Raw genomic sequence first — 25,363 nt, 5'->3', positions numbered from 1 at the left:
CTCCCATTGTATTGTTCTCCGATTCCAGACCCAGCAGCAGTTCACGTGGATGCCTTTCTGCTGGATTGGTCCCATCTCGACCTGTATGCATTCCCGCCGTTCAAGATTGTCAACAGGGTACTTCAGAAGTTCGCCTCTCACAAAGGGACACGGCTGACGTTGGTTGCTCCCCTCTGGCCCGCGAGAGAATGGTTCACAGAGGTACTGCAATGGCTGGTCGACGTTCCCAGGACTCTCCCTCTAAGAGTGGACCTTCTGCGTCAACCTCACGTAAAGAAGGTACACCCAAACCTCCACGCTCTTCGTCTGACTGCCTTCAGACTATCGAAAGACTCTCAAGAGCTAGAGGCTTTTCGAAGGAGGCAGCCAGAGCGATTGCCAGAGCAAGGAGGACATCCACTCTCAGAGTCTATCAATCTAAATGGGAAGTCTTCCGAAGCTGGTGCAAGGCCAATGCAGTTTCCTCAACCAGTACCACTGTAACCCAGATTGCTGACTTCCTGTTACATCTAAGGAACGTTAGATCCCTATCAGCTCCTACGATCAAGGGTTACAGAAGTATGTTGGCAGCGGTTTTCCGCCACAGAGGCTTAGATCTTTCCACCAACAAAGATCTACAGGACCTCCTTAGGTCTTTTGAGACCTCAAAGGAACGTCGGTTGTCCACTCCAGGCTGGAATCTAGACGTAGTTCTAAGGTTCCTTATGTCATCTAGATTTGAACCGCTCCAATCAGCCTCTTTTAAGGACCTCACATTAAAAACTCTTTTCCTCGTGTGCCTAGCAACAGCTAAAAGAGTAAGTGAGATCCACGCCTTCAGCAGGAACATAGGTTTCACATCTGAAACGGCTACATGTTCCTTGCAGCTCGGTTTTTTGGCTAAAAACGAGCTTCCTTCACGTCCTTGGCCTAAATCGTTCGAGATCCCTAGCCTATCCAACTTGGTGGGTAACGAACTGGAGAGAGTACTTTGCCCAGTTAGAGCTCTTAGGTACTATCTAAAGAGGTCTAAACCCTTACGAGGACAATCGGAAGCCTTATGGTGTGCTGTTAAGAAGCCTTCGCTACCAATGTCTAAGAACGCAGTTTCTTACTACATCAGGCTTCTGATTAGAGAAGCTCATTCTCATCTGAAGGAAGAAGACCTTGCTTTGCTGAAGGTAAGGACACATGAAGTGAGAGCTGTGGCTACTTCAGTGGCCTTCAAACAGAACCGTTCTCTGCAGAGTGTTATGGATGCAACCTATTGGAGAAGCAAGTCAGTGTTCGCATCATTCTACCTCAAAGATGTCCAGTCTCTTTACGAGAACTGCTACACCCTGGGACCATTCGTAGCAGCGAGTGCAGTAGTAGGTGAGGGCTCAGCCACTACATTCCCATAATCCCATAACCTTTTTTAACCTTTCTCTTGAATACTTTTTATTGTTGTTTTTGGGTTGTACGGTCGGCTAAGAAGCCTTCCGCATCCTGGTTGATTTGGCGGGTGGTCAATTCTTTCTTGAGAAGCGCCTAGGTTAGAAGTTGTGATGAGGTCCTTTAGTATGGGTTGCAGCCCTTTATACTTCAGCACCTAAGAGTTGTTCAGCATCCTAAGAGGACCGCTACGCTCAGTAAGGAAGACGTACTTAATAAAGGCAGAGTAATGGTTCAAGTCGACTTCCTTACCAGGTACTTATTTATTTTATATTGTTATTTTGAATAACTAATAAAATGTAATACGGGATACTTAGCTTCTTTGTTAACATGTATGCTGGTCTCCACCCACCACCCTGGGTGTGAATCAGCTACATGATCATCGGGTAAGATTAATATTGAAAAATGTTATTTTCATTAGTAAAATAAATTTTTGAATATACTTACCCGATGATCATGATTTAAAGGACCCGCCCTTCCTCCCCATAGAGAACCAGTGGACCGAGGAGAAAATTGAGGTCTTGTTGACAAGAAGTACTTGAGTACCTGACCACAGATGGCGCTGTTGTGTACACCCCCACCTGTATAGCGATCGCTGGCGTATCCCGACCGTAGATTTCTGTCGGGCAACGGAGTTGACAGCTACATGATCATCGGGTAAGTATATTCAAAAATTTATTTTACTAATGAAAATAACATTTTTGAATATACTTACCCGGTGATTATATATTAAAGGACCCTCCCTTCCTCCCCAATAGAGACCCAGTGGACCGAGGAGAAAATTGGTTCTGTGTTTACATTGAGTACTGAGTACCTGCTCGACAGATGGCACTGTTGATGTACACCCCCTACCTGCATAGCGATCGCTGGCGTATTTTGAACGTAGAGTTTTCTGTCGAGCAACAGAGTTGCAGCTTATATAATCACCGGGTAAGTATATTCAAAAATTTATTTTATTAATAAAAATAACATTTTAAACTACAATATTTATTCATATCTGTTTATCAAGGCACTTCCAACAATTTTGGTGGGTAGCTGACATCAAGCAAATGAACAACATCTAATTTTTAGCAAATATAAGTACTGTAGTGGAATATGTAATACTTATGTGCTTTTGCCAATGAAAGAGTTTGAAAAATATTTTCATTAATATTTTCAAATTAAAGCAAACTCTAGAATAAAGTGGGTTGGTCTTTTAATTGGAGAAAAATAGTATATATAAATGATAATTATATATACTGTAATCCATCAGTCAATTGTGACCTTAAGTATAATTTATGCATATTTTTATATACATTTGGTAAAGGGAAGATTGCCTGATTTTAAATTTTGCGGGTTGGGAACTAGTTGCACCCAAGGACTTTCCCATTTTGGCTAGGACACGGAATCCAGTACAACAGGATATATCCGAGAAATGTCTTTCATGCCGTTGGGTCACTCAGTGTGTATAAGGGAGACTTGGCTCTCCAGAATCTTAGACAGCACCCCCCCCCCCTCTCTCTCTCTCTCTCTCTCTCTCTCTCTCTCTCTCTCTCTCTCTCTCTCTCTCTCTCTCTCTCTCTCTCTCTCTCTCTCTCTCTCTCTCTCTCTCTCTCTCTCTCTCTCTCTCTCTCTCTCTCTCTCTCTCTCTCTCTCTCTCTCTCTCTCTTTTTATTTTTTTGGCTGAGGCAAGGGGCAGTAACAATGCCCTACCATGAAGGACAGTGCCCTAGGGACTGACCATATACAGTATAGATATGATCAGTGCCCAAGCCCTTCCCCACCCAAGCTAGGACTAGGGAGGGCCAGGCAATGGCTGTTGATGACTCAGCAGTAGACCCATAGGCTCCCCTAAACATAATGAAAAAAAGAAGGGAAAGAAAAGTCTGCTGTAGGTCATGAAGTAGGTTTAGGGGTATCTAATTTTGTTAACCTTCAAGATTTACTTATAGCCAACAACTGTAGTAGTGCAGTAAGATTGCAAGTGTAGCAGTGACCACTGTAGAAATGAAACAATTTTATTTCATTACATCAGAATAGCTTCAGTGATGAGTGCATTAAGATTGTAATTATAGCAGTGATTTAGGTAGGAATGAAACATAATTTTGTTTTTTTATTTAAGGATAGCTTCAGTTGGTTTATTTTATGTGTAATAGTATGTTTTTTTTAAATCACTAAAGTAATTTTATATTGATAAAGTTAGAATATTAAAAATAACCATGGTTATGATAATGAATACAAAAGGGTAACTATGTAATTTGGTTTAAAACTACTTTTCACCAATTTGTGAAATAATTTTTCTGAATAGTATCTTTACACTAATATGGAAATTTTTATTTTTTTTTTCAGATTAGAACAAGCCATTTAGCAAATTCAAAGTGATAAGACTAGCCTTTCAGAAAAAAATTATTTCAAATCGCAGACAATATATAGTCTTGTATATGAAGAATACTTTATTCCTGTACAGTACTTGGAAATTAATTACTTATATCTTATCTATATTAATAGGAGAACCCATCAGTGGGAGAAGGACATCTGGAGCTTGGCCGCATCTACTACGAAACGGGAAACCTGGCAAAGGCTCACATAAGCTGCATGAGGGCTGGCAAATTGGATCCAAGTCTTGGACATGCTTTCTTGTATCTTGGGCATTTCTTCCGCTACCAAGATAACATGGACAAGGCCCTCAAGTGCTATGAAAAAGCTATGAATATAAACCCCTGTGATGATGATACTGGTGCTGCTCTGTCCGACATGTACAGGGTACTGGGAAAACACGTAAGTATACTTTGGGTGCTGTTTTAGTACTTGATTGATTGATTGATTTAAAGTTTTAGTACTTGAACGACTTACATTGGAGACTGATTGCAGTGAAATTTATGTATGCTTTAATTTATGTATCTTCACTGAGTGGAGATTATGAAAAATGTATTGGATACTGTATTGTATGTTGCTTGAATTGTGTCAAGCTTTTGTTAATAGAAACTATGTGAAATGCATAAAAGAAAAAGTCTCCATTAAATTAGACATAAGGAAAGATAAAATAATGAATGGCCATGAGAAATAAAATCTTTTCTCAGAATTGATGGAAGCGCTGAGAATGACTCAGAACAACGGAATCTATTTATGAAATATAATCTGTTCCGGAGTTCAAACCCTCTTCAATTAATAAGAGTATACTTTCATTGTTGCTAGAACTCTGCTGTTAAAATTTATAACGAGGTTTCAGTAGTTAGTGGTGGGTGTCTGGGACACCCCACCTCCCTGCCAGTACACTGAGTAGGCACTTTTATCAGCTGCTAGGGTGTACAGGTGTACTTCCAGCCCATTTACCTTAGTACAGCATGTTATATTTATACAACAGTAACTTTCCCCCTGTTATCTGGTCTTGTAACTTCTGGTATTCTTTTCATGTATTCAATTAGTTTGGTTGATCTTTTAACCTTTTTATTTATTCCTGGTGATCTCCGAGTCCTTTTGTTTAATTTATGTTAGCTTAAATTGCCTTGCATTGATAAGTGAGTTTATTGAATTACAGTATATAAGAGTTCTTATTCACAAATTCCATAACTTTTCCCATATTTGTTTAAAAGTTAAAAAAAAGTTGCTGGTTTTAGGTCTCCACTGAGACGATTTACATCCTTCTCCTCGGGCGACCATTTAAAGAAAAGAAATTTATATTAAATTTCACAACTGGCTTCCCAGTATTTTGAAATTTTTTTCTTGTGCCTGCAGGAAGAAAATATTGCTCTGTTGCGCAAAATAACGAACGAAGCTGGCAGATCATCGTGTGCGTGGGCTTGGCTACGACTTGGCCTTCATCATTACGTCCTGCATGAGCTGACAGAAGCAATATTAGCGTTTCAGTATTCTCTCACTATCAACCCAAATGATGGGTAAGTATTGAAAAAGATAAAATGCAAGACTTTTGACAATGTAAACTGATCTTTTATTATTTCGGTGATTTTCAAAAAGTATGCAGCAATTTTAAACTATTTTGAAGTACCTTTTAATGAACATTATACAGCTTTTGTAATTTATTATTTTAAAGGGTGAGATATATGAAATTAAGGCATTCATCACTGTAAAGGTTGTGAGTTATGTAAATTTTCTTCTAAAACTTTCCAGTTGACCCTTTGGAGATAGAGGTGAAATATTTTGAGAATAAATAGTAATTTGTTTGTATATTGAGCACTTGTTCTGGTGAATCTTCGTTTTGAAATGGAAAATGCTATTAGTTCAGAGGGTGCAAACTTCATTATCTCAGAATGACATAATGGAGAACAGGTGTTGTCTTAAAGTAGGTTGAATAATTTCTTATTCATTTTGAACAGACAACCATTACTTGGTGTGTTTGAATGTTATCATTGCCTTTTACAGCCATGATTGTGTAGTCTTTATTTTGCAGTGTGCTTGTTACAGGGTGCTTCTTTTGACCTTATTAGTCCCATTGTATTCCAGAGTCAACCACTTGAGTCAATTTTCTCCATCTATTTCTGTTTCTTGCATCTTTTTCCACCAGTCACAACTCACTCATATTCCTCCTCACCATATCCATCCATCCAATCCACTGATGCCCCCTACTATTCCTTCCCATTACTTGTCCTTAGGTCTCTTGATTGATTCCACCTCCTTCCTCCTTATTACATGGCTATAGGATCTCAGATAAGCTTCCCTAGATTTTTCTGTAATCTGACATTTTATCTCCTAATTTACGTTTCATTTTCATCAAAAAAGAGCAGGATATGAATGCCTAGGAGATGCCCTTCTTGCCAGAGGTGCCCATACAGCTGCATTGAAAGTGTTCCAGCATGCAGCCACTCTTCGACCAGATGCTCTCTACCCCCTCTATCAAATAGCTCATATTAAACAGGTTAGTGCAATCTATTAGGAACTGGGGATGTTTTTGGCTCTCATTAATTCTAATGATGTAATATTTTCTAGGCTATTGTATAAATAAAGATAATCTTGTGGGGTCTGTGCAAGTAGGTAAATAGTGATAATCTTGTGGGGTCTATGCAAGTAGATAGTCTGTCCCTGATTGTCATAATTAATCCACTGTGTATAAGTTAAATGCTTACTGTATCTCTGATATGTCCCCATTTTTATCTTCCTTAACAATTTGTTTTGAAAACTATTCTCGATTAAAGTTAATCTAATGCCCAAACATTCCATTCACTCAAAACATGTTTCAGAGGCATGACTCTACTGCAGTGTGTGATACTTAGTGGTGGTGTGGTGATATAATGGTGGGCAGTTTTAGAAATTTTGCTCATTGCTCCCAGTTTAACCACTGTTAATAAGTGAATCTTCAGCTTATATTTCTTGTAGTATCAATTTTTCAACAATGTATAGTTGAATCTATGGTTGGAGTTAAGGTGAGTTAAGGAGGTTTTAATGTATATACAGTACATACATATTTATAGGCTATATGTGTGTGTATCTGACACAAATATTCTAGGTTATCCACTGTTAGGTATTAATTCAGCATAGCTATGGAAGATTTTAACTTGGTTAGTAATGCAGTTAATGTGCTATATAAATCACAGTAAATATTTTATAGATTTGTTAATTTATTATTTCTAACTTCACAGATTGTTGGAGAAAACCTTGAATCAATCAGGGATTACGAAACTGTACTAAGAAAAAATCCTATGCCCGCTGTGGAGATTGTCTCTTTGCTTGGATTGGCAGAAGCTCTTATTGGGAGTGCCCGCAAGCATTACGAACATTTCTTCCATGTCAATGTGAAAGAGTCGTGTTTGAGGGCTATTTCTTTGCTGATGAGGTTAGTACTACTGTGTTCTTTCTTCTCTTGTTGAAATATACAATCAGTCTGATGAAGTCCAATTTTTGTCTGTTATATTCTTATTTCTTTTTTTTTTTGCCGATTTTCACATCTTTATTAGTTTTTATATGAAGGTACTTCATGATCCCCTGGAACAGTTTTCAAGGTTACAGGCAAAATGAGGTTAAAAATTAGAAAACCAGTACAGAAAGAGGGAAAAAAACCAGTACAGAAAGAGAGAAAGAAGTTGGAAAACCAATACAAAAAGAGGAAAAAAATAGAAAACTATTAAAGAAAGGGGGAAAATAAAAGAAGGTACAGAGGGTAAAAATAAAAACCAGTACTTGGGTGGATGGATGTAGTGAAGGAAGTTCTGGGTGATAGGAGGATAGATGTGAGCGAGGCAAGAGAGCGTGCTAGAAATAGGAATGAATGGCGAGCGATTGTGACGCAGTTCCGGTAGGCCCTGCTGCTGCCTCCGATGCCTTAGATGACCGCGGAGGTAGCAGCAGTAGGGGATTCAGCATTATGAAGCTTCATCTGTGGTGGATAATGTGGGAGGGTGGGCTGTGACACCCTAGCAGTACCAGCTGAACTCGGTTGAGTCCCTTGTTAGGCTGGGAGGAACGTAGAGAGTAGAGGTCCCCTTTTTGATTTTGTTTCTTTGTTGATGTCGGCTACCCCCCAAAATTGGGGGAAGTGCCATGGTATATGTATGTACTTGTACTATTATTTCATGGAGCCTTACCTGTAGTTTACCTTGTTTCCTTGGTAAAGCTCTCTCTCGACATTTACCTTTAAAAAATATAAATGTTTACCTTGCTTCCATATGGTAAAGCTCTCTCTCTCTAGAAAATATAGATATTAAAGTGTTGCCTCTACCTCTAGTTCTGACATATTCTCATTTGCTTCACAATTTTCGTTTTCATTATTCTAGTGCTCTTATTTTTCAATTTTTGAATACTGTAGCTCAACTGTTTGGAGGTATGTTTTCTGTTGATATAAAGGTTCATTTGTTAGCTTTATGATCAGTGCATAAATTGCTATTAGTAGGAAAAGGTCCTCATTTCTTGTTGGTCTTTGTTCTTACAGTGTTTACGAAAAGTTTTGCTTCTTTCGTGCATCATAATGTGTCAAGCGATATTTTATAGGAGGCATTTTATTTTCGAACCCTTGGCTAGTTTCTCTTGTTGTTTTGTCGAGAGGAAGTTCTATACCATATGTAGGTTTGTCCTTAATGAGAATTGAAAATTGAAGTAAAATAAAATTCAAGTAAATGATTAAAGGGAACATCCTGAAGCTGAAGGAATGTTGCCAAGAGCCTTTGCCTACAATGCGTTACACAAGACTCACTGTTTTTAAAACACTAAAGATCAAAGACTGTATAGATATTACCATTGTTATTGTAATTATGAATTATTTCATCTGTGCATAATCATTTGTATTAACCCTTTAACCCCCAGGCTATTTGGAAATATCCAACCCTTAACCCCCAGGGGTTATTTTTTTTTCAAGCACAATTTGCAGTATATTTTTTTTTAATTGCTCAACAGCCTTAATTTTCATCATAGAGAGGTCAGGTTGGTCTCATTCTCTTGGAAAATGCCTGAAGTTTCTCAAAAAATTGTAAAAAATATGCAAAAAAAAATTTAAATAGTTTTTTTCAAGAACGTACCGGTACGTCCATGGGGGTAAAGGGATGAGTTTTGTGAGACGTACCAGTACGTCCTTTGGGGGTAAAAGGGTTAAGGTTTCTATTAGTGGTTAATTTACAATCTCTCAAATGTGTTTGATTTTCTGTTAAGTATGGAGTAGTATAAGTTGCATACTAAGTTGGAGATAATAAAAATAGATGCTTACTATCTTTTCTTTGTCTCATTTAGGGCTGCAAGCATTAAACCTAGTTGTTCATCTGCCTGGAAGTTACTTGGAGATGCTTGTACACTTCTTTACCCCATGCCACCATCGCTGTCAGAGTTTTCTATTCCTGCAAAACTCATCCAACGGGAGGTAGATGATCTTGAGGTTACGGTCACCGTTGATAAGCTTCAGGTTCTTCAGTTGGGAGCAAGGTGAGGAACATCCATTTTTATGCAAATAATAACCTTTGGGGTGCTGTTTAAAATGTCTGCCTTTTCATAGTGAGCTCTTGAATAAATAAAATAAAATTGTTCTTATTTGTTTCATGTACACCTAAATAACATTTACGCTATATCCACATACAGTAGAACAGACAAATATCATAGGAAACTAAAACCCAAATTTAGCAACTAAAGGGGCATATTGTGTGCAGGGAGAAAAAAGTAGTTATAAACTACTCAGTTGCATAGAGTTTAATTTTGAACACTTGCATAGTATATTTCAGACGTACAATATATCTGCATATATGTAGTGCAATAGACAAAATTTATCAACCAAAAATTCAACTCCTTTTCTCTCTTGGTTTATGAAAGTGTGTGTATGTAGGGTTCCTTTTGACTTAACTCCAGGTGAATAATTAGTAATCTTTATTAATGCTAACAGCTATTTGACATCAAGATTTTAATAGTGTAAATATATCAGTTTAGTAAATATGTCTTAACTTTTAGTCCCCTACTCTTCATTTTAATATTTTTGTTTTTCTGTATATATTAGTGTGTTCTCCACACCTCATTACAACTCTCATCAGACAGAGGGATTCAAGTGAAACGTGATTCAGGTGTAAACCATTTTATGTAAATTTTCATGAGGGAAATTTATATCCATAGGTTAATTTTTCACATTTATTATGCCATCACAACTCCTACACAGTTAAATGAATATCATTCAAACATAGCTCTAAGTTAGACTGTTATGCATTGATTTTCATGAAGGAAATGTGTCTTATATGTCATGCTTAGCTTATCACAACTAATACTAAGTTAAAAGGACTACAATTAAACTCAATACAAACATGGACTAGCATATATGTATATGCAGTATATATATTGTCATAAAGTGAGAACATCCATCAGACCGTCTGTGGTACATAGTTTATCGCAAATCCTACATGGGTCGAGGGATTTAAGTCAAACTTAGTACAGATGGCTCTGTGAATTTCAAGCTAATGAGGCATATTACAACTCCAAAATGTACCAAGTTTTATTTGCATGACCAAAATAAGGTTTACCAAATATCCTGGTAACGTCAGGTAAATATCATTATCTTTCAAGGGAGGATTTGTACTATAGTGAATTGAACACCAATGTGCTTTGATTATACATACATACATACATATACCAAGGCACTTCCCCCAATTTTGGGGGGTAGCCGACATCAACAAAGAAACAAAAACAAAAAGGGGACCTCTACTCTCTACGTTCCTCCCAGCCTAACAAGGGACTCAACCGAGTTCAGCTGGTACTCGGTTGAGTCCCTTGTTATGGGAATAAGAATCTCATATCTATTGGGCCTATCTTACATTATGGGTTTACCAGTTGTTTCCTGTGAGGTGTATCAAAATTTATTTAGTCATCTGTGCAAAGGCCAACCATCATGTATAAATGTATGTGGAAGAAATTGTGTTTTTGTCTGCTTACTTTGTCATCTCATGCCCTAAGTGGTTAAAGAAATCTCAAAAAAATAATTCTAAGGACTGTAAAGAGTTGAGATTTATAACGGATTTTGAAGCGAAGCGAAAAATCTATTTTTGGGTGAGGTAGCCATGTCGTCCTGATGGAAGTTCCTTCATTAGGAAGCTACTAATGAAGGAACTTCCATCAGGACGACATGGCCTGAGCCCAAAAATATATTCATAACCATTGGCATAACTATTGAACTCAATTTAGATTATAGTATCATTATTGACTTTCCTTTACTTTGGTAGTTATCTTTCTTATTAATAATAGATGACTTTGGAACATTCATGTTTCACAAAATCCTTTTTCTGGGCTTGAACCTGTGCCGGCCAGTGAATAAGCTCCTATTAGCACTTATTCTTTGGTAATTTACTGCTAAATATACCAGAGAAAAAATGTAAAGGAGTGCTAGGTTAACTAGCTCGCTCACCTATTGGTGTCGGTATAGAATTGGGCGTATAATCCAGAGGTCCCGCACTATTTAGATTCATCCACGACAAAGACCCCAATAGAGGAGAGCCGTTCAACCTCACTCGGCACCACCAACTCTGCATCCGCTCAGAACCCACTCCTTTTTAGCACGCCTGTGTGGTAACCCGCTTGTTTGTGCTCTCGTATTTTTGCCTTATTTTTTCGTGGATTATGGCTTCTATATCGGTTTCCCAGGAGACACCGTCTAAGTTAAGTACCAAGCTATGTTTTGCTGTGTTTTGAGCAATCTAGACCGTTTAATATTTAAATTATAGGAGTTTATTCTCTTCGATCATCTCGGTCTTGCTCGATTCCGTTTACGGTTGGTACTCCTGTTTTGAGAGCTTTTAGTTTCACTCGCGGTGTTACTAAGTGTATTATTTTTATTATTAGTTTAAATTTTTATATGTTTTATTGTGGATATTCATTATTTAGCATTTAGAACCCTTGTGGTTCATATTTAGGGCCGATATCATATTACGTATCGTAGATGGCTTGCCGACCTTCGTTACTGGGCGGCAGAATTTTATTATTTAAGCCATCAGGATGTTGTCCTTCGGGATTTATTCATTATTTTGCATGCCTTGCCCAAATTTTTTATGTGTATATTTATATATTTTTCAACGCTATTACTTTTATAATGAATATTTGTGCTTATTACTCCGTATGATCTGTTTTGGTAGTGTTTGGGGATCGTCAGTTGGTAGCCCTGCTACTCCGTATCACGTGATCCTCCCCCAAGCTCCCCCTCTCGCTAGGTTGGTGGCTAGGCTTCTCTCCCCCCTCCCCTAGGGGACCGTTGCCTTCCCTCCTTTTAGAGGGGGTAGTTCAGTGTTTATGGACTTGGTCCTCCGGGTGTCCCGGCGGTTTCGTCTCTGTCTAGACGGGTTGGCCACCGGCCAACAGAGTAGGATCCCGGTGCACCCTATTTTATATTCACCTATCACACTTTTATTATGCTATACGAAACCCTCCGGGTTCTGTTGGTGGTTCTTATCTACGGTTCCGCCCCACTCTTAATTTATAACAGTTCCTATGATTATATATGACAGATCACTATCCCGGAGTTCCTATATGTATTAGTTTATGGATGTACTTTTACTTCCCGGTCCGGGGCTTAACCTCGCGCCGGGAAATCAGACACCATGTGTCTTAATTCTTTGTTGCATCCTTCTTTATGATCCCGGCTCGACCGGAATGAATAGTTTTACTCTAGTCTCAAGTTAGACTTATGTTAGGCCCGGGTCCTTCGGACCCGCCCCTACTTAAGAGTATTACAGTTAAGCTCTAGTCTTAAGTTAGACTTATGTTTAGTCCCGGGTCCTCCGGACCCGCCCCTACTTAAGAGAATTACAGTTTCTCATATACTATTCTTTTTATAGATGGTGCATTGTCAGACGACGGCCTGTGCGGCTGTTCTTCACCAGCCTTGTGGCCATACTGTGTGTAGGTCTCACGCCCTCTGCGGAGTTCAGCTGGAAGACATTGTAGTCTGGCACCCAGATAATTGTATGGTCTGTTTTGACCTCATCACCACCCTTGGATCTGATTCGGTGAGTCCCGTTGGCTATGTTGTCTTTCTAATTAATTTACCTTTATTTGGTATACATACACTATTTAGTAAGATTTCTATGGTCTTGAAGGACCTCCGGGAATCTTCCTTTTTGTAATTCCCACTATTATTTCAGGCATCCCCGGAGCAGAAGACTGCGGCTCGGGCCACACTGAAAGTGTGGGTTGGGGGATTTGCCAGAAACGTGAAAGCAAAACAGCCTTACGTCCTTTCTGAAGACTACTGTGGTATGATCTACCCTAATGCCAAGTCTTCAGCCGCTGTGGCTAGGCATGTTGCGGCACCCATCATTGCCGACATTGATGCCACTATTGCGGGATTCATTGACCAGGAACAAGATCCGTTGGATGCCCCCGGAGATCTGGAAGACAATGTTGCCTCCTTGAATTTGGATGTAGAACCTATGTTGTTGGATGATCCGGATGCAGGTAGGGTGGTAAGTGAGGCAGGTGTTACCGGCGCTGAGATTCCTATCCTCAGCCCCGCTCTTTCTTCTTCATCTGATCTCTCTTCTTTCCATGGTTTTTCTGGGGACCGCGATTCGTCTCACCGATCACACCCGGTTCCCCCCAAAGATAAGTCTATATCTAGAACTTTGCCTAAAGCTCGTAAGCCCCACAAGGCTTCCCGTAGTTCCAAATCGAATACAAACCCGTCATCTAAGGCTTCCGGCTCCTCCTCTAAGTCTCACGACCCGGGAGTACAATCCGCCACCTCTGCTCCTAACCCGGGCCTTTCCAAGTCAGCCATGCTTCGCATTGTGTCGGAGATGCAATCGAAGATTGTGTCGGAAATGCAGGCCAAGATGGACACGATGTTCTCTAACATTGGTCAGAGACTTGGGGCATTAGAGCATGGTGCTCCGGAACGAGTTCAAAGCTCTCTCATCCCGGATGCCTCTAAGCTTCCGCCGTTTACCAAGAATAACCCTTGGCGCATGGCTCTTCATTCCCCATTCTCAGACGGGATGTTAACGTTGCAAGGTCTTGGTACCCGTCCACTAGAGGATTTTGAATTCTTTCCTCCTGGTCTCGCATTTCCATTTCATGGTTATGCCAGGCTTACCGAGGAAGCTCTGGTTCGGCTGGATAAGGTCCCCAAAGAGACCGTCATTTTCCCAAAGGAACAAGCCCAATCTGTTTGGGCTAGGTTTCTGAATGATATAGGTTGCACCAATACCATGTTGACGCCTCATAAAAGTTCTTTCACAATGTTCTTAATGGACAAGGATACCGTGACTCCATGCGTCAATAAGATTGCAGAGCTTGCTTTTCAATATGCTCTGGAGGAGAAGCCCTTGCCTCCCATCCGAGAGGTAGATCCGATCTCCCTCCTTCTTCCTTCAGGTATTGAGTGTTGGGACAATGTCCATACCACCTTTACTTCTGGCAAGCTAACAGCGGACTGTGCGTCAGTAATGTTTAGTGAACGGCTTCCCCGTCTCCCGGAATCCCTTATTAAACAGGAGTATGATTCCCGCATACGTGTTGGTCGAACTTTGAACTTGGCCACGTCTACGGAGTCGATAGCCTTAACTTATGATACTGAGAGTATCTTTAAGTCTCTCAATAAGGCTACTTTGCAGTCGTTATATTTTGACTTGTATGACTTTGCTCTTGCTAAACGTAGGTGCCGCAAACACGTCCTGGCTGAGGCGACTATTAGGCACGAGCCGAATAAACTCATCCGGTCCTCTTGTTGGGGTCCAAATCTTTTCCCTGAGGATCTTGTGGAGGAAGTCTTGGCAGAGGCTACTAGAGTTAATCAGAGCCTTAAAGCCCGTTGGGGTTTGACTCCTAAGCGGAAATATGATCCCGCAAGTTACCAAACCCGGGGTAGGAAGAGGCTCCGCCCGTATACCTCCACTCAGTTCCGGCAACAGCAGAGTAGCTCGTCCGTTTTCCGGCAGTCTCTTCCTCCATCTCCTGCTGTTCCTGCACAGCCTTCCACCTCTCAGGCTCCTTCCTCGGACGACTATGTCACCGTTCTGCTCCCTAAGAGCCAGCTTCCCGGTGCCTCCACCACCTCTCCAGCCTTTAACCAATCTTATGAGGCTCAAGGCTCTTCCCAGGGTTATAACCGAGGTAGAGGCTACCACCGTGGTTCACACCAGAACAGAGGTAGAGGTAGATTCTTTCGCAAGGGAAAGAACTTCCGAGGCAGACGTGGAGGCAACTCCTCAAGCCAATACTGAGGTGCAGCGGGTAGGGGGGAGGCTTTATGCCTTCCGCAACAAATGGAGGTTCAGTCCCTGGGCTTTCAGTATCATCTCCAAGGGACTGGGGTGGAGTTGGATTCAAGGACCTCCTCCACCGAACAGATTTCATCAGCATTCCACTCCGGACCTAGTCGAATTTGTCCAGGACCTGTTACAAAAGAACGCCATACAAGAAACGAAACACCTGAAGTTTCAGGGTCGGCTGTTCAGTGTCCCGAAGAAGGATTCGGACAAGAGAAGAGTGATTCTAGACCTATCCCTTCTCAACTTGTCCATTCAATGCGACAAGTTTCGAATGCTTACCGTCTCGCAGGTGCGGACCTTACTTCCCCGTGGGGCCGTCACCACCTCTATCGATCTTACAGACGCCTATTATCACGTCCCGATAGCGAGACACTTCCGTCCGTATCTAGGCTTCCGCCTAGGAAACAAAAATTACTCCTTCAAGGTGATGCCTTTCGGGCTCAACATCGCCCCAAGGATCTTCACAAAGTTAGCAGAAGTTGCTGTTCAGGAACTCAGAAATCAAGGGATTCAAGTAGTAGCCTATCTGGACGACTGGCTCATTTGGTCAGACACCTCCCAAAATTGCCTAAAAGCCACTCACAGAGTCATCCAATACCTTCAATCTCTAGGCTTCCAGATCAACTTCAAGAAGTCCCGTCTTCTTCCGAAATCAAAGTTCCAATGGCTCGGCCTGCAATGGGATCTTATATCTCACACTCTGTGTCTTCCCAAACCCAAGAGGTTAGAGATTGCAATGAACACCAAACGCTTTCTCAAAGACAAAGTAAGTTCCAGACGACTCCAAGAGAGGATCCTAGGGTCCCTTCAATTTGCTTCAGTGACGGATCTACTTCTGAAAGCAAAATTGAAAGATATCAATCGTGTCTGGCGTTCGAGGGCGAACCGGAAGCTCCGGGACAGGAAAGTCCGCCTTCCTCCCATTCTCCGGGAAAGACTTCTACCTTGGACAAGGGCCAACAATCTGTCAAAGTCAGTTCCCCTTCGATTTCCGCCTCCGAAGTTAATCATTCACACGGACGCATCCCTATCAGGTTGGGGAGGCTATTCTCAGCTCAGGAAAGTTCAAGGTCTTTGGTCTCCCTTATTCCGCCAATTCCACATCAATGTGCTGGAGGCCATGGCAGTTCTTCTAACCCTGAAACGTCTCGCTCCATCCAAGAGACAACACCTTCGTCTGGTTCTCGACAGCGAAGTGGTGGTCCGCTGCCTCAACAGAGGCGGATCAAAATCAGGGCCTCTGAACCATGTTCTAGTAGCCATATTCTCCCTAGCAGCCTCGAACCGTTGGCATCTTTCAGTTGTCCACCTGGCGGGAGTCCGGAACGTAGTTGCAGACGCCTTGTCCCGGACCTCCCCTCTAGAATCGGAATGGTCACTCGATCTAAAGTCATTCCGGTGGATCCTCTCTCGGGTTCCGGGTCTCCAAGTGGACCTCTTCGCCACGGAGTCCAACCACAAATTGAGAGTATATGTGGCTCCCAATCTAGACCCTCAGGCTTACGCCACAGACGCCATGTCACAGAATTGGGACATCTGGGAAAGGATTTATCTCTTTCCCCCGGTGAATCTTTTACTGAAAGTCCTAGACAAACTGAGATCCTTCAAGGGACGAGTAGCCTTGGTCGCACCCAACTGGCCCAAGAGCAATTGGTACCCTCTCCTGCGAGAGTTGAGACTACATCCTCACCCGATACCCAATCCGGTTCTGTCTCAGATAGTACAAACACTCGTTGTGTACGCTTTCTCAAACATTCAGAGCGCCCTAACTTTATGGACTTCATGAAGTTTGCGGCCATGCATGGTGCCAATATCGATCCTCAAAACACCCTGTTCCTAGAATCAGATAAACGGGATTCCACCATCCGCCAATATGATTCTGCGGTTAAAAAGTTGGCTAAATTTTTGATAGACTCAGACGTACACTGTATGAACTTGAACCTTACAGTCACTTTCTTTAGAACTTTATTAGAATCAGGTCTGGCAGCCAATACTATCACCACTATTAAATCTGCCTTGAAAAAGATCTTCCTAGTGGGTTTTAACATAGACTTAACCGACTCTTTGTTAGCTTCAATTCCGAAAGCCTGTGCCAGACTGAAACCGGTTACTCGTCCTACCCCGGTTACCTGGTTCCTTAATGACGTACTCAAATTGGCTTCTGATACCATTAACAGTTCTTGTGATTACATTCTCCTTCTCAGGAAAACACTTTTCCTGGTGAGTTTGGCTTCCGGGGCAAGAATTTCTGAACTGGCAGCTTTGTCAAGAGACCCGGGTCATATTGAGTTCCTTCCTTCGGGAGAGGTCCTTCTTTCACCTAACAAATTCTTTTTAGCTAAGAACGAAGACCCTCAGAACAGATGGTCCTCCTGGAAAATTGTTCCCCTCACGCAAGATCCGTCTCTGTGCCCTGTTACTACTCTTAGGTCTTATTTATCCCGGACCTCCTCTAACTCCTCGGGGCCTCTATTCGTTAGAGAACAAGGCGGTACCATTACCATTAAAGGGATCAGGCAACAAATTTTGTATTTTATTAAACAAGCTAGCCCTGACTCTTTTCCTCTTGCACATGATATCAGAGCGGTTGCTACTTCGGTGAACTTTTTTCACCACATGAATTTTACGGACCTTTCCAGGTATACAGGGTGGAAATCACCGACAGTGTTCAAGAAACACTACCTTAAACATTTGGAAGCCCTTAAATTTCCTACAGTAGCTGCAGGGAGCGTAGTTACCCCCAGGTAACTCACATGTTAATTCCTTGTCATTTTATCTCTCCCCCTTACCTGCCTCATTTATACCCTATTTGTATTCGTTGGTTTCGCACCTGATTACTATTATTATATTTGTAAATTTTTGACTCCTGAGTATCTGTATATATCATCACTCACGGCATTATTATACCTTACCTTTTTTTGTCAATTGTTCTACCAAGTGGATTTATGTTCTTTTTAAGATACCCTTATAGCTGTTTTTGGCACTCATCTCTGATTAAAGCAACTTGTATTTCCCTTATGTTTATGTTTTTTCCTTTATTTTGCAAGTTTGGTGACATTTCTCTTGTATATATTCACTGGCCGGCACAGGTTCAAGCCCAGAAAAGGGATTTTGACGTAGGAAAAATCTATTTCTGGGCGAGGGACCTGTGCCGCCCAGTGAACCCTCCCAGCTCCTCTCCCTTGGAGTCCCCAAACTTTGGGTGCTAAGGAGTTGGGTTCTGAGCGGATGCAGAGTTGGTGGTGCCGAGTGAGGTTGAACGGCTCTCCTCTATTGGGGTCTTTGTCGTGGATGAATCTAAATAGTGCGGGACCTCTGGATTATACGCCCAATTCTATACCAACACCAATAGGTGAGCGAGCTAGTTAACCTAGCACTCCTTTACATTTTTTCTCTGGTATATTTAGCAGTAAATTACCTAAGAATAAGTGCTAATAGGAGCTTATTCACTGGGCGGCACAGGTCCCTCGCCCAGAAATAGATTTTTCCTACGTCAAAATCCCTTTGTTATGTGAACATCGCAGAAGATATGTATTGTAGTTAGAACTATTAAAGTCTCCTCACATTTCATAGTTTGCAATGATCATAGAGAAAGGATAATTGGGGCTGAAAGAAAACGTGGTTTGTTTTGCCAATGCTCTCAGAATACTTTGGTTAGAAATTAAAGTATCCATTTAAAGTACTTCATAATTTTCACAAGTGCAGAGGATTCTGGGTTTTGCTCATCTCAGTTTTTTGATACTTCAAAACTTGGATTCGTTTTATGTTTTAAGACTTCTCCCCTTGTTTTAAACATTAAATATTACACATTGTATTCATATCTTGAATGTTCAAAAGGCTGTGAAATTGTTTGAACAGTAAGATACAATTTGGATTAGTTTTAGTAGGATTTTTAATCATTCACAGTTGGTGTATATAGTGAAATAAAGGGGATTCAATAATAACATTAACACCTATTATAAAGATTAACAGCGTTAGTTAAATTTCACCGACTCCTCTGCTCTTGTAAAGTGTAGAATGAAGCCAGCTAGATATCTATATTCAGCATTGAAATTTAAGAGCTGTCCTTAGTGTCAATTTTGTTTATAGTCTTTTTATTTCATTTCCCAGGTGTTATGGCTTATCTTTACAATTAACCAAAGACGACTCAAATTTGTGGCATGACCTGGGTATAAACACATACTTGCAAGGTATAGTTTTGGAGGAGACCAGCAAGAAAGGGAATGAGGACGTGATCAAAGACCTTTTCTTGCGTTCAGTCAAGTCTTTGAAGAAGTCGGTTGAGCTGGAGCCAACCAATGCAAAGGCTTTCAATTCTCTTGGTGTTGTTGCAGCTCATAAAGGTAATGTAGATTTCCATGCTATTTTTTTATTAGCTGTTGTTTGTTCCTACGCTTATACAAATCTTTCACCCTTTAAATAGGGATGTGTCTTCAGCTATGCTAGAACAGCCATTGGTGGTAATGACAGGTGGTGCAAGGGCGAAGCCCTTCCCCACCTGTCTGTTATAGAATTATCACTTGTCTTTGGCAGCTAGATGGAAATCTTTTGGAGTCTCTACCCCTTAGTATTTGTAAAGTTTTTGCTGTAATATAATGTACAGTATTTAATATCACTTTGTATTCTTCCTTGATTCACAGTAATTTGGCAAATTATAGTAGCACCTACATAGAATTTTATTGATTCATAATTTTCTTAGCTCACATTTGGGATTTTTCTTTTTTACTGTCATAACTCCAAAATGGCGTTTGCTTTATTGCTTTTCGTATATTTACAGTTGTAGGAGAGTATGCACTAGCTCAACATGCATTCTTGAAGGCCATTGACCTGCAACCAACAGCCATTGCCTGGACTCACTTGGGAGCATTGTACTTAACCCATAATGATGTTCATTTAGCGTATGAAGCGTTTGCTCAAGCACAAGCAAATGACCCCTCTTTCGTCACCTGCTGGGTTGGACAGGTAAGGGATAATGTTACGTGTTCTATACATACCTTTCATTTATTTCTATGAACCTTTCCTTCGTAGAGAAAAGGCTATTAATTACAAGGGCCAACTTGACCTAAAAAAAAAAAAAAAAAAATTTTACAAAATTCTATAACTCCTATTCCTCCTTCACTTTTTGGGACCGTTAATCTGCCATTCAACTTACCGTTGAAAGTAAGTTTCCGCGCCATTCTCCTCACTTTAGTGAACCTGATAGGTTAGATGATATAACTTCTCAAATCTAAATCAAATTCTTTATTATTAGGCTTTCCTTATCTTCTGCTGTCTGATTGAGACTTGGCAGGTGGGTGTCAATATAGCGGCCCTATGTAGGGGTTATGTGGCAATGGGAGACGAAAAATACTATCTTTTATTTCTATTCATGTGGTGTGAAGTTAGCACTTCAGAGAGTTAATTGTATTTCACTTATTAAAAGTAAGTGTTCAAGTAATAGATTTAGTTTTAAAATCCTATTTTTTTTAACCAGGTCATGAAAATTACATTTATTGAATTAATATATTCTTAGTGGTTCTTGTATCTACTTTAATATATTCCTAATGGTTCTTGTATCTACTTAAATATATTTGTAAAGCTTCTTTAGTACTTAGTACTTAGTAGGTGCTAAGGAGGAAATAGGGAGGGAGCCTGGGGAGGGGTAGGGGTGAGGGGAGGATAGTCGTAGTAGAAGGCAGTAGTCGGGTGTAGAACGGCACCTCGTAGGGGGATGTTGAAGAAGGAGAGGTCTAACTGGTGAGGGACCTATGGTCGTGGTTCTTACACGCCCAAGTTACTATACCGACACTCATTAGAGTGAGCGAGCTGGGTTTATTCCTTGCATTCCATGCATCTTTTTTCTCTGGTATATTTAGCAGTATTTATGCCTTAGAAATGGTGCTATAAGGAGCATTTCACGGAGCGACAGAGGTTCCTCGCCCAGAAATAGATTTTTCCTTCGTCAAAATCCCTTTTATAATCCTTATAGATACCCGGTATATGAATTTATTGTATATGATTATCCAAAGTGCATAACCAGTTAAATATTTTCATCTTATCATGATGAAATTGCTGGAGAAACATCAAATTATAATAAAAAATATAGGATCCTTCCCTTTACTCTTGTAATAAATTCTTTAGATTTTATTGTTTCAGAAGAAATTCTTCAGGGAATTACTCAAGACTGCGAAAAGCACTAGGGTTTATTTATTTAGTGGCTAAAGGAATGAGAAATTTTGATTTACAACAATAGAATAGTTTGAGACAATTGATACACTTCTAGATTTTCATAAGGCTCACCCAAAGGATTTTTTTTTAAATGAGATAGAAAAATAAGATTAAAGCAATTTTAAGTAGTTGCAGAGCTATGTTGGATGAGATCAAAGGAAGCATTACTGTTGGGTCCTAACAGATACAGTATTGTCCATCCATCCATCCATATACCAAGGCACTTCCCCCAATTTTGGGGGGTAGCCGACACCAACAATGAAACAAAACAAAAAGGGGACCTCTACTCTGTATGTTCCTTCAGCCTAATCAGGGACTCAACCGAGTTCAGCTGGTACTGCTAGGGTGCCACAGCCCAACCTCCCACATTTCCACCACAGATGAAGCTTCATAATGCTGACTCCCCTACTGTTGATACCTCCGCGGTCATCTAAGGCACCGGAGGAAGCAGCAGGGCCTACTGGAACTGCGTCACAATCGCTCGCCATTCATTATTGTAAAGCTCATTTATTACTATACACTTTACATTTTGCCATGTAGGGTACATTAAAAGGGGGACTCTATAAGGATCTTTCAAGGAAACCATGTTGTGTTCATGACTGCTGATAATGTTAACTATAATAAATTGAATTTGATAGGGAAAATATTGACATTTTGTGTTCAATCAGATGTCCTTTCTGGGTTAACTTTGGAGACTTAATCCTATCCTTCAAATAAATAAAATTCTATTGAATTATTTTGTCATTTACTTTATTACTGTACTATATAGGTAAATGATTTTTGCACTGTACAGTATAAATTTTATAGTTGGATGAATAATAGTTTATTTATAAATTTCTTTTGATTTTTTCAGGCCCTTGTAGCAGAGAGTGTAGGCCATGCTGACTTCTATGATCTTTTCCGACACACAACTGTACTTGGCATCCAGGTTGAAAGCTGCGTGGGCTATGGCCATCATACTACGCGAATAGCATGTGATTCAGACACTTCAAAGAATCTAAGAATGACTCAAGTTATTGAGCATTCTCTTCCTGGTGCAGCCGACTCCCTAGTTTATTATACCAGGTATGATTTTTAACTCTTCATTAGCCTTTATATAATCAGGTTTTCCATTTACAAAGTTAGATGAGAAACTAGCACTCTTCACTTGTTTTAATTTTCATGTAGTGTATACAAACAGGTGGACTAGCTCTTTGTGTAAGTACGGCAGACCAATATTTCTTTTGGGTAATGGAAAAAATGGAATAACACTATGCCTGAGCAAAGAAAAGTATATAAGTGTACCTCACTTGACATTGGTACGCCATTTTAGATTGTCGTTTCCTTTGTGCTTGAGCATATGCTGTTCTGGAGTTTTGTTTCCTCTGCTTTTCTGGTAACTTTTCCTGTAACATTTTGATCTTCATCATGACTCCAAAGTGTAGGGCAGACACTGACAGCAGTACATCGAATAAAATGAAAGCCATCACCAAAGAAGTGAAATTAAACATTATGAAATGGGCAAAAACTGGAGACACGAAGACAAACATCGACCTCGTACTGTAGCTAATCTGTTCAACTGTTGTGACGATTATCAAGGATAAAGATTGTATCTTTGAGCATGTCAAGGGATCTGCTCCCATGAAATGGATAGTGATTATGAAACAGTGCAGTAGTCTTGTTATTGATATTTAGAGATTGTTAGTTTTTTTATTGAAACACCAGTCAACAGCGTATCCCAGTGAGCCTTATGTTAATTCATGAAAATGCAAAATGATTGTTTTAGGCATTGGCAAGGGGGAAAAAGAGTGAAAGCGAATAGTTTCTGGCTAATTGGAAATTGGTTTATGCAGTTTAAAGAGTATGCAAATTTTCATAAGATCAAAGTTTAAGGTGAAGTTGCTAGTAGTGATAGGAAAGACATGAGTATATATTCTAATGTTTTGGTTGAGATAATTAAGGTGGGTTACCTTACTGAACAGGTCTTTGACATGGATGAAACAGGTTAATTTAGAAGCATAGGCTTAATCATATCAACATGACTAAGGAGAAGAGGTCTTTGGGTTACGACGATTTGCCGTTACAAACAGGCTCCCATAACGTTCTTAAAAGAATCATAACTCATTTTTTAGTTATGACCTTTAGTTTGTTAATATGCCGAACTACTTGCTGATGCGGATGGAAACTAACACCATCTCCTGACTGCACACTAGTGCATTACACGTCACTTTAGCATCAGTTTGCCATCATTGTTTACAACACGCATTTTGGATTTCAGTGTTGCTGGTTTTTGGATATTTTTTTGCCTTTCTCATTGATTAGGTGGTGTAGTTAAGATACCTGTGTCAAACATAACACTTTGTAGCCTAATTCCTATCTGGAATTTACATTCCAATTAAGTTTTGTGTTTTAAGCATACTATAGAAGTTAGGGATATTTTAATGACTATGGATTGATAATTTTCCTTATCTATTAGGCTGGGAGGAACGTAGAGAGTAGAGGTCCCCTTTTTTGTTTTTGTTTCATTTGTTGATGTCGGCTACCCCCCAAAATTGGGGGAAGTGGCTTGGTATATGTATGTATGTATCTGTATCTGTAACAGCAGTGTAGCATAGTTAGTTGTGTGTTCTCTTGTGTAATATCTTTCTTACTGTTTGATTTTTCTTCAGAGAAAAAGAGACCGACGTAATTGCCCTCAACATGACTGGTTTAACACTAGAGATGATGAAGCTATACCAGTCGGCTATCAAATCTTACGAAATGGCGTTAAAAGTAATTGGCCAAGGGGAGGAGGTAAGAAATCTTTTATTTAATTACCATTCTATGAGGTATTAACCCTTTTACCCCCAAAGGACTTACTGGTACGTTTCACAAAAGCAATCCCTTTACCCCCATGGACGTACCGGTACGTCCTTGCAAAAAAATGCTATAAAATTTTTTTTTTCAGATTTTTTATATTTTTTTTTCGAAAATTCAGGCATTTTCCAAGAGATTGAGACCAACCTGACGTCTCTATGACAAAAATTAAGGCTGTTAGAGCAATTTAAAAAATATATACTGCATTATGTACATACATACATACATATACCAAGGCACTTCCCCCAATTTTGGGGGGTAGCCGACATCAACAAAGAAACAAAAACAAAAAGGGGACCTCTATTGTCTACGTTCCTCCCAGCCTAACAAGGGACTCAGCCGAGTTCAGCTGGTACTGCTAGGGTGTCACAGCCCACCCTCCCACATTATCCACCACAGATGAAACTTCATAATGCTGAATCCCCTACTGCTGCTATCTCCGCGGTCATCTAAGGCATCGGAGGCAGCATTATGTGCTGGGAAAAAAATAACCCCCTGGGGGTTAAGGGTTGGAAATTTCCAAAGAGCCTGGGGGTAAAAGGGTTAATCATTGTGAATCCCATGGCTATTTCTTTCCCTGTTCTGTAAAACTAGTAAAGATTTTTCCTGACACTTTTGAATATTTGTACTCACAAGTTCAAGAAGTTGTAATTAAGTTATTAACCCTTTTACCCCGAGGCTCTTTGGAAATTTCCAACCCTTAACCCCCAGGGGGTTATTTTTTTCCCAGCACATTTTGCAGTAAATTTTTTTTAAATTGCTCTAACAGCCTTAATTTTTGTCATAGAGAGTTCAGGTTGGTTTCAATCTCTTGGAAAATGCATGAATTTTCTCAAAAAATTATCAAAAATATGAAAAAAATATTTTTTATAGCATTTTTTGCAAGGACGTACCGGTACGTCCATGGGGGTAAAGGGATGGCTTTTGTGAAACATACCAGTACGTCCTTTGGGGGTAAAAGGGTTAATCATTGCAAATCCTGTGGTTCTTTCTTTCCCTGTTCTGTAAAATTGTCAATGATTTTTTCCTGACAGTGTCATGAATATTTGTACTCGCAAGTTAACGAAGTTGTAGTGACGTACTAAAATTTAATTCACCATTGCAGTAATTTTATGACATTCATCACTTGCTGTTTATTCATGCATATATTTATTGTTGAGTTATTTTGTTTTTAGTACTTTCCCATAGCTGCTTCCTCTTGACTTGGGCTTTTCAGTTCTTCACCAATGAGTATTTTATTAAGATTTAAGTTTTTTTGC

General features: G+C 40.1%; 1 protein-coding gene across 1 annotated transcript in view; it reads left to right on the top strand.

The window, feature by feature from the left end:
- Nucleotides 1-25,363, top strand: part of LOC137655640 (superkiller complex protein 3) — an 88,012-nt gene that overhangs the window by 47,104 nt on the left and 15,545 nt on the right. Inside the window, exons 10-18 of the mRNA XM_068389565.1 lie at nucleotides 3,901-4,170; nucleotides 5,128-5,288; nucleotides 6,130-6,265; nucleotides 6,987-7,180; nucleotides 9,064-9,252; nucleotides 19,173-19,405; nucleotides 19,840-20,024; nucleotides 22,123-22,334; nucleotides 23,918-24,041. Of these exons, the coding sequence (XP_068245666.1) occupies nucleotides 3,901-4,170; nucleotides 5,128-5,288; nucleotides 6,130-6,265; nucleotides 6,987-7,180; nucleotides 9,064-9,252; nucleotides 19,173-19,405; nucleotides 19,840-20,024; nucleotides 22,123-22,334; nucleotides 23,918-24,041 (1,704 nt within the window). The remainder of the gene's footprint in view (nucleotides 1-3,900; nucleotides 4,171-5,127; nucleotides 5,289-6,129; nucleotides 6,266-6,986; nucleotides 7,181-9,063; nucleotides 9,253-19,172; nucleotides 19,406-19,839; nucleotides 20,025-22,122; nucleotides 22,335-23,917; nucleotides 24,042-25,363) is intronic.

The sequence above is a fragment of the Palaemon carinicauda genome, chromosome 16, assembly GCF_036898095.1.
Source record: "Palaemon carinicauda isolate YSFRI2023 chromosome 16, ASM3689809v2, whole genome shotgun sequence".
In the NCBI taxonomy this organism is placed as follows: domain Eukaryota; kingdom Metazoa; phylum Arthropoda; class Malacostraca; order Decapoda; family Palaemonidae; genus Palaemon; species Palaemon carinicauda.
The sequence above is the reverse complement of the archived record's forward strand: the minus strand, read 5'-3'. Positions and strand labels throughout refer to the sequence as shown.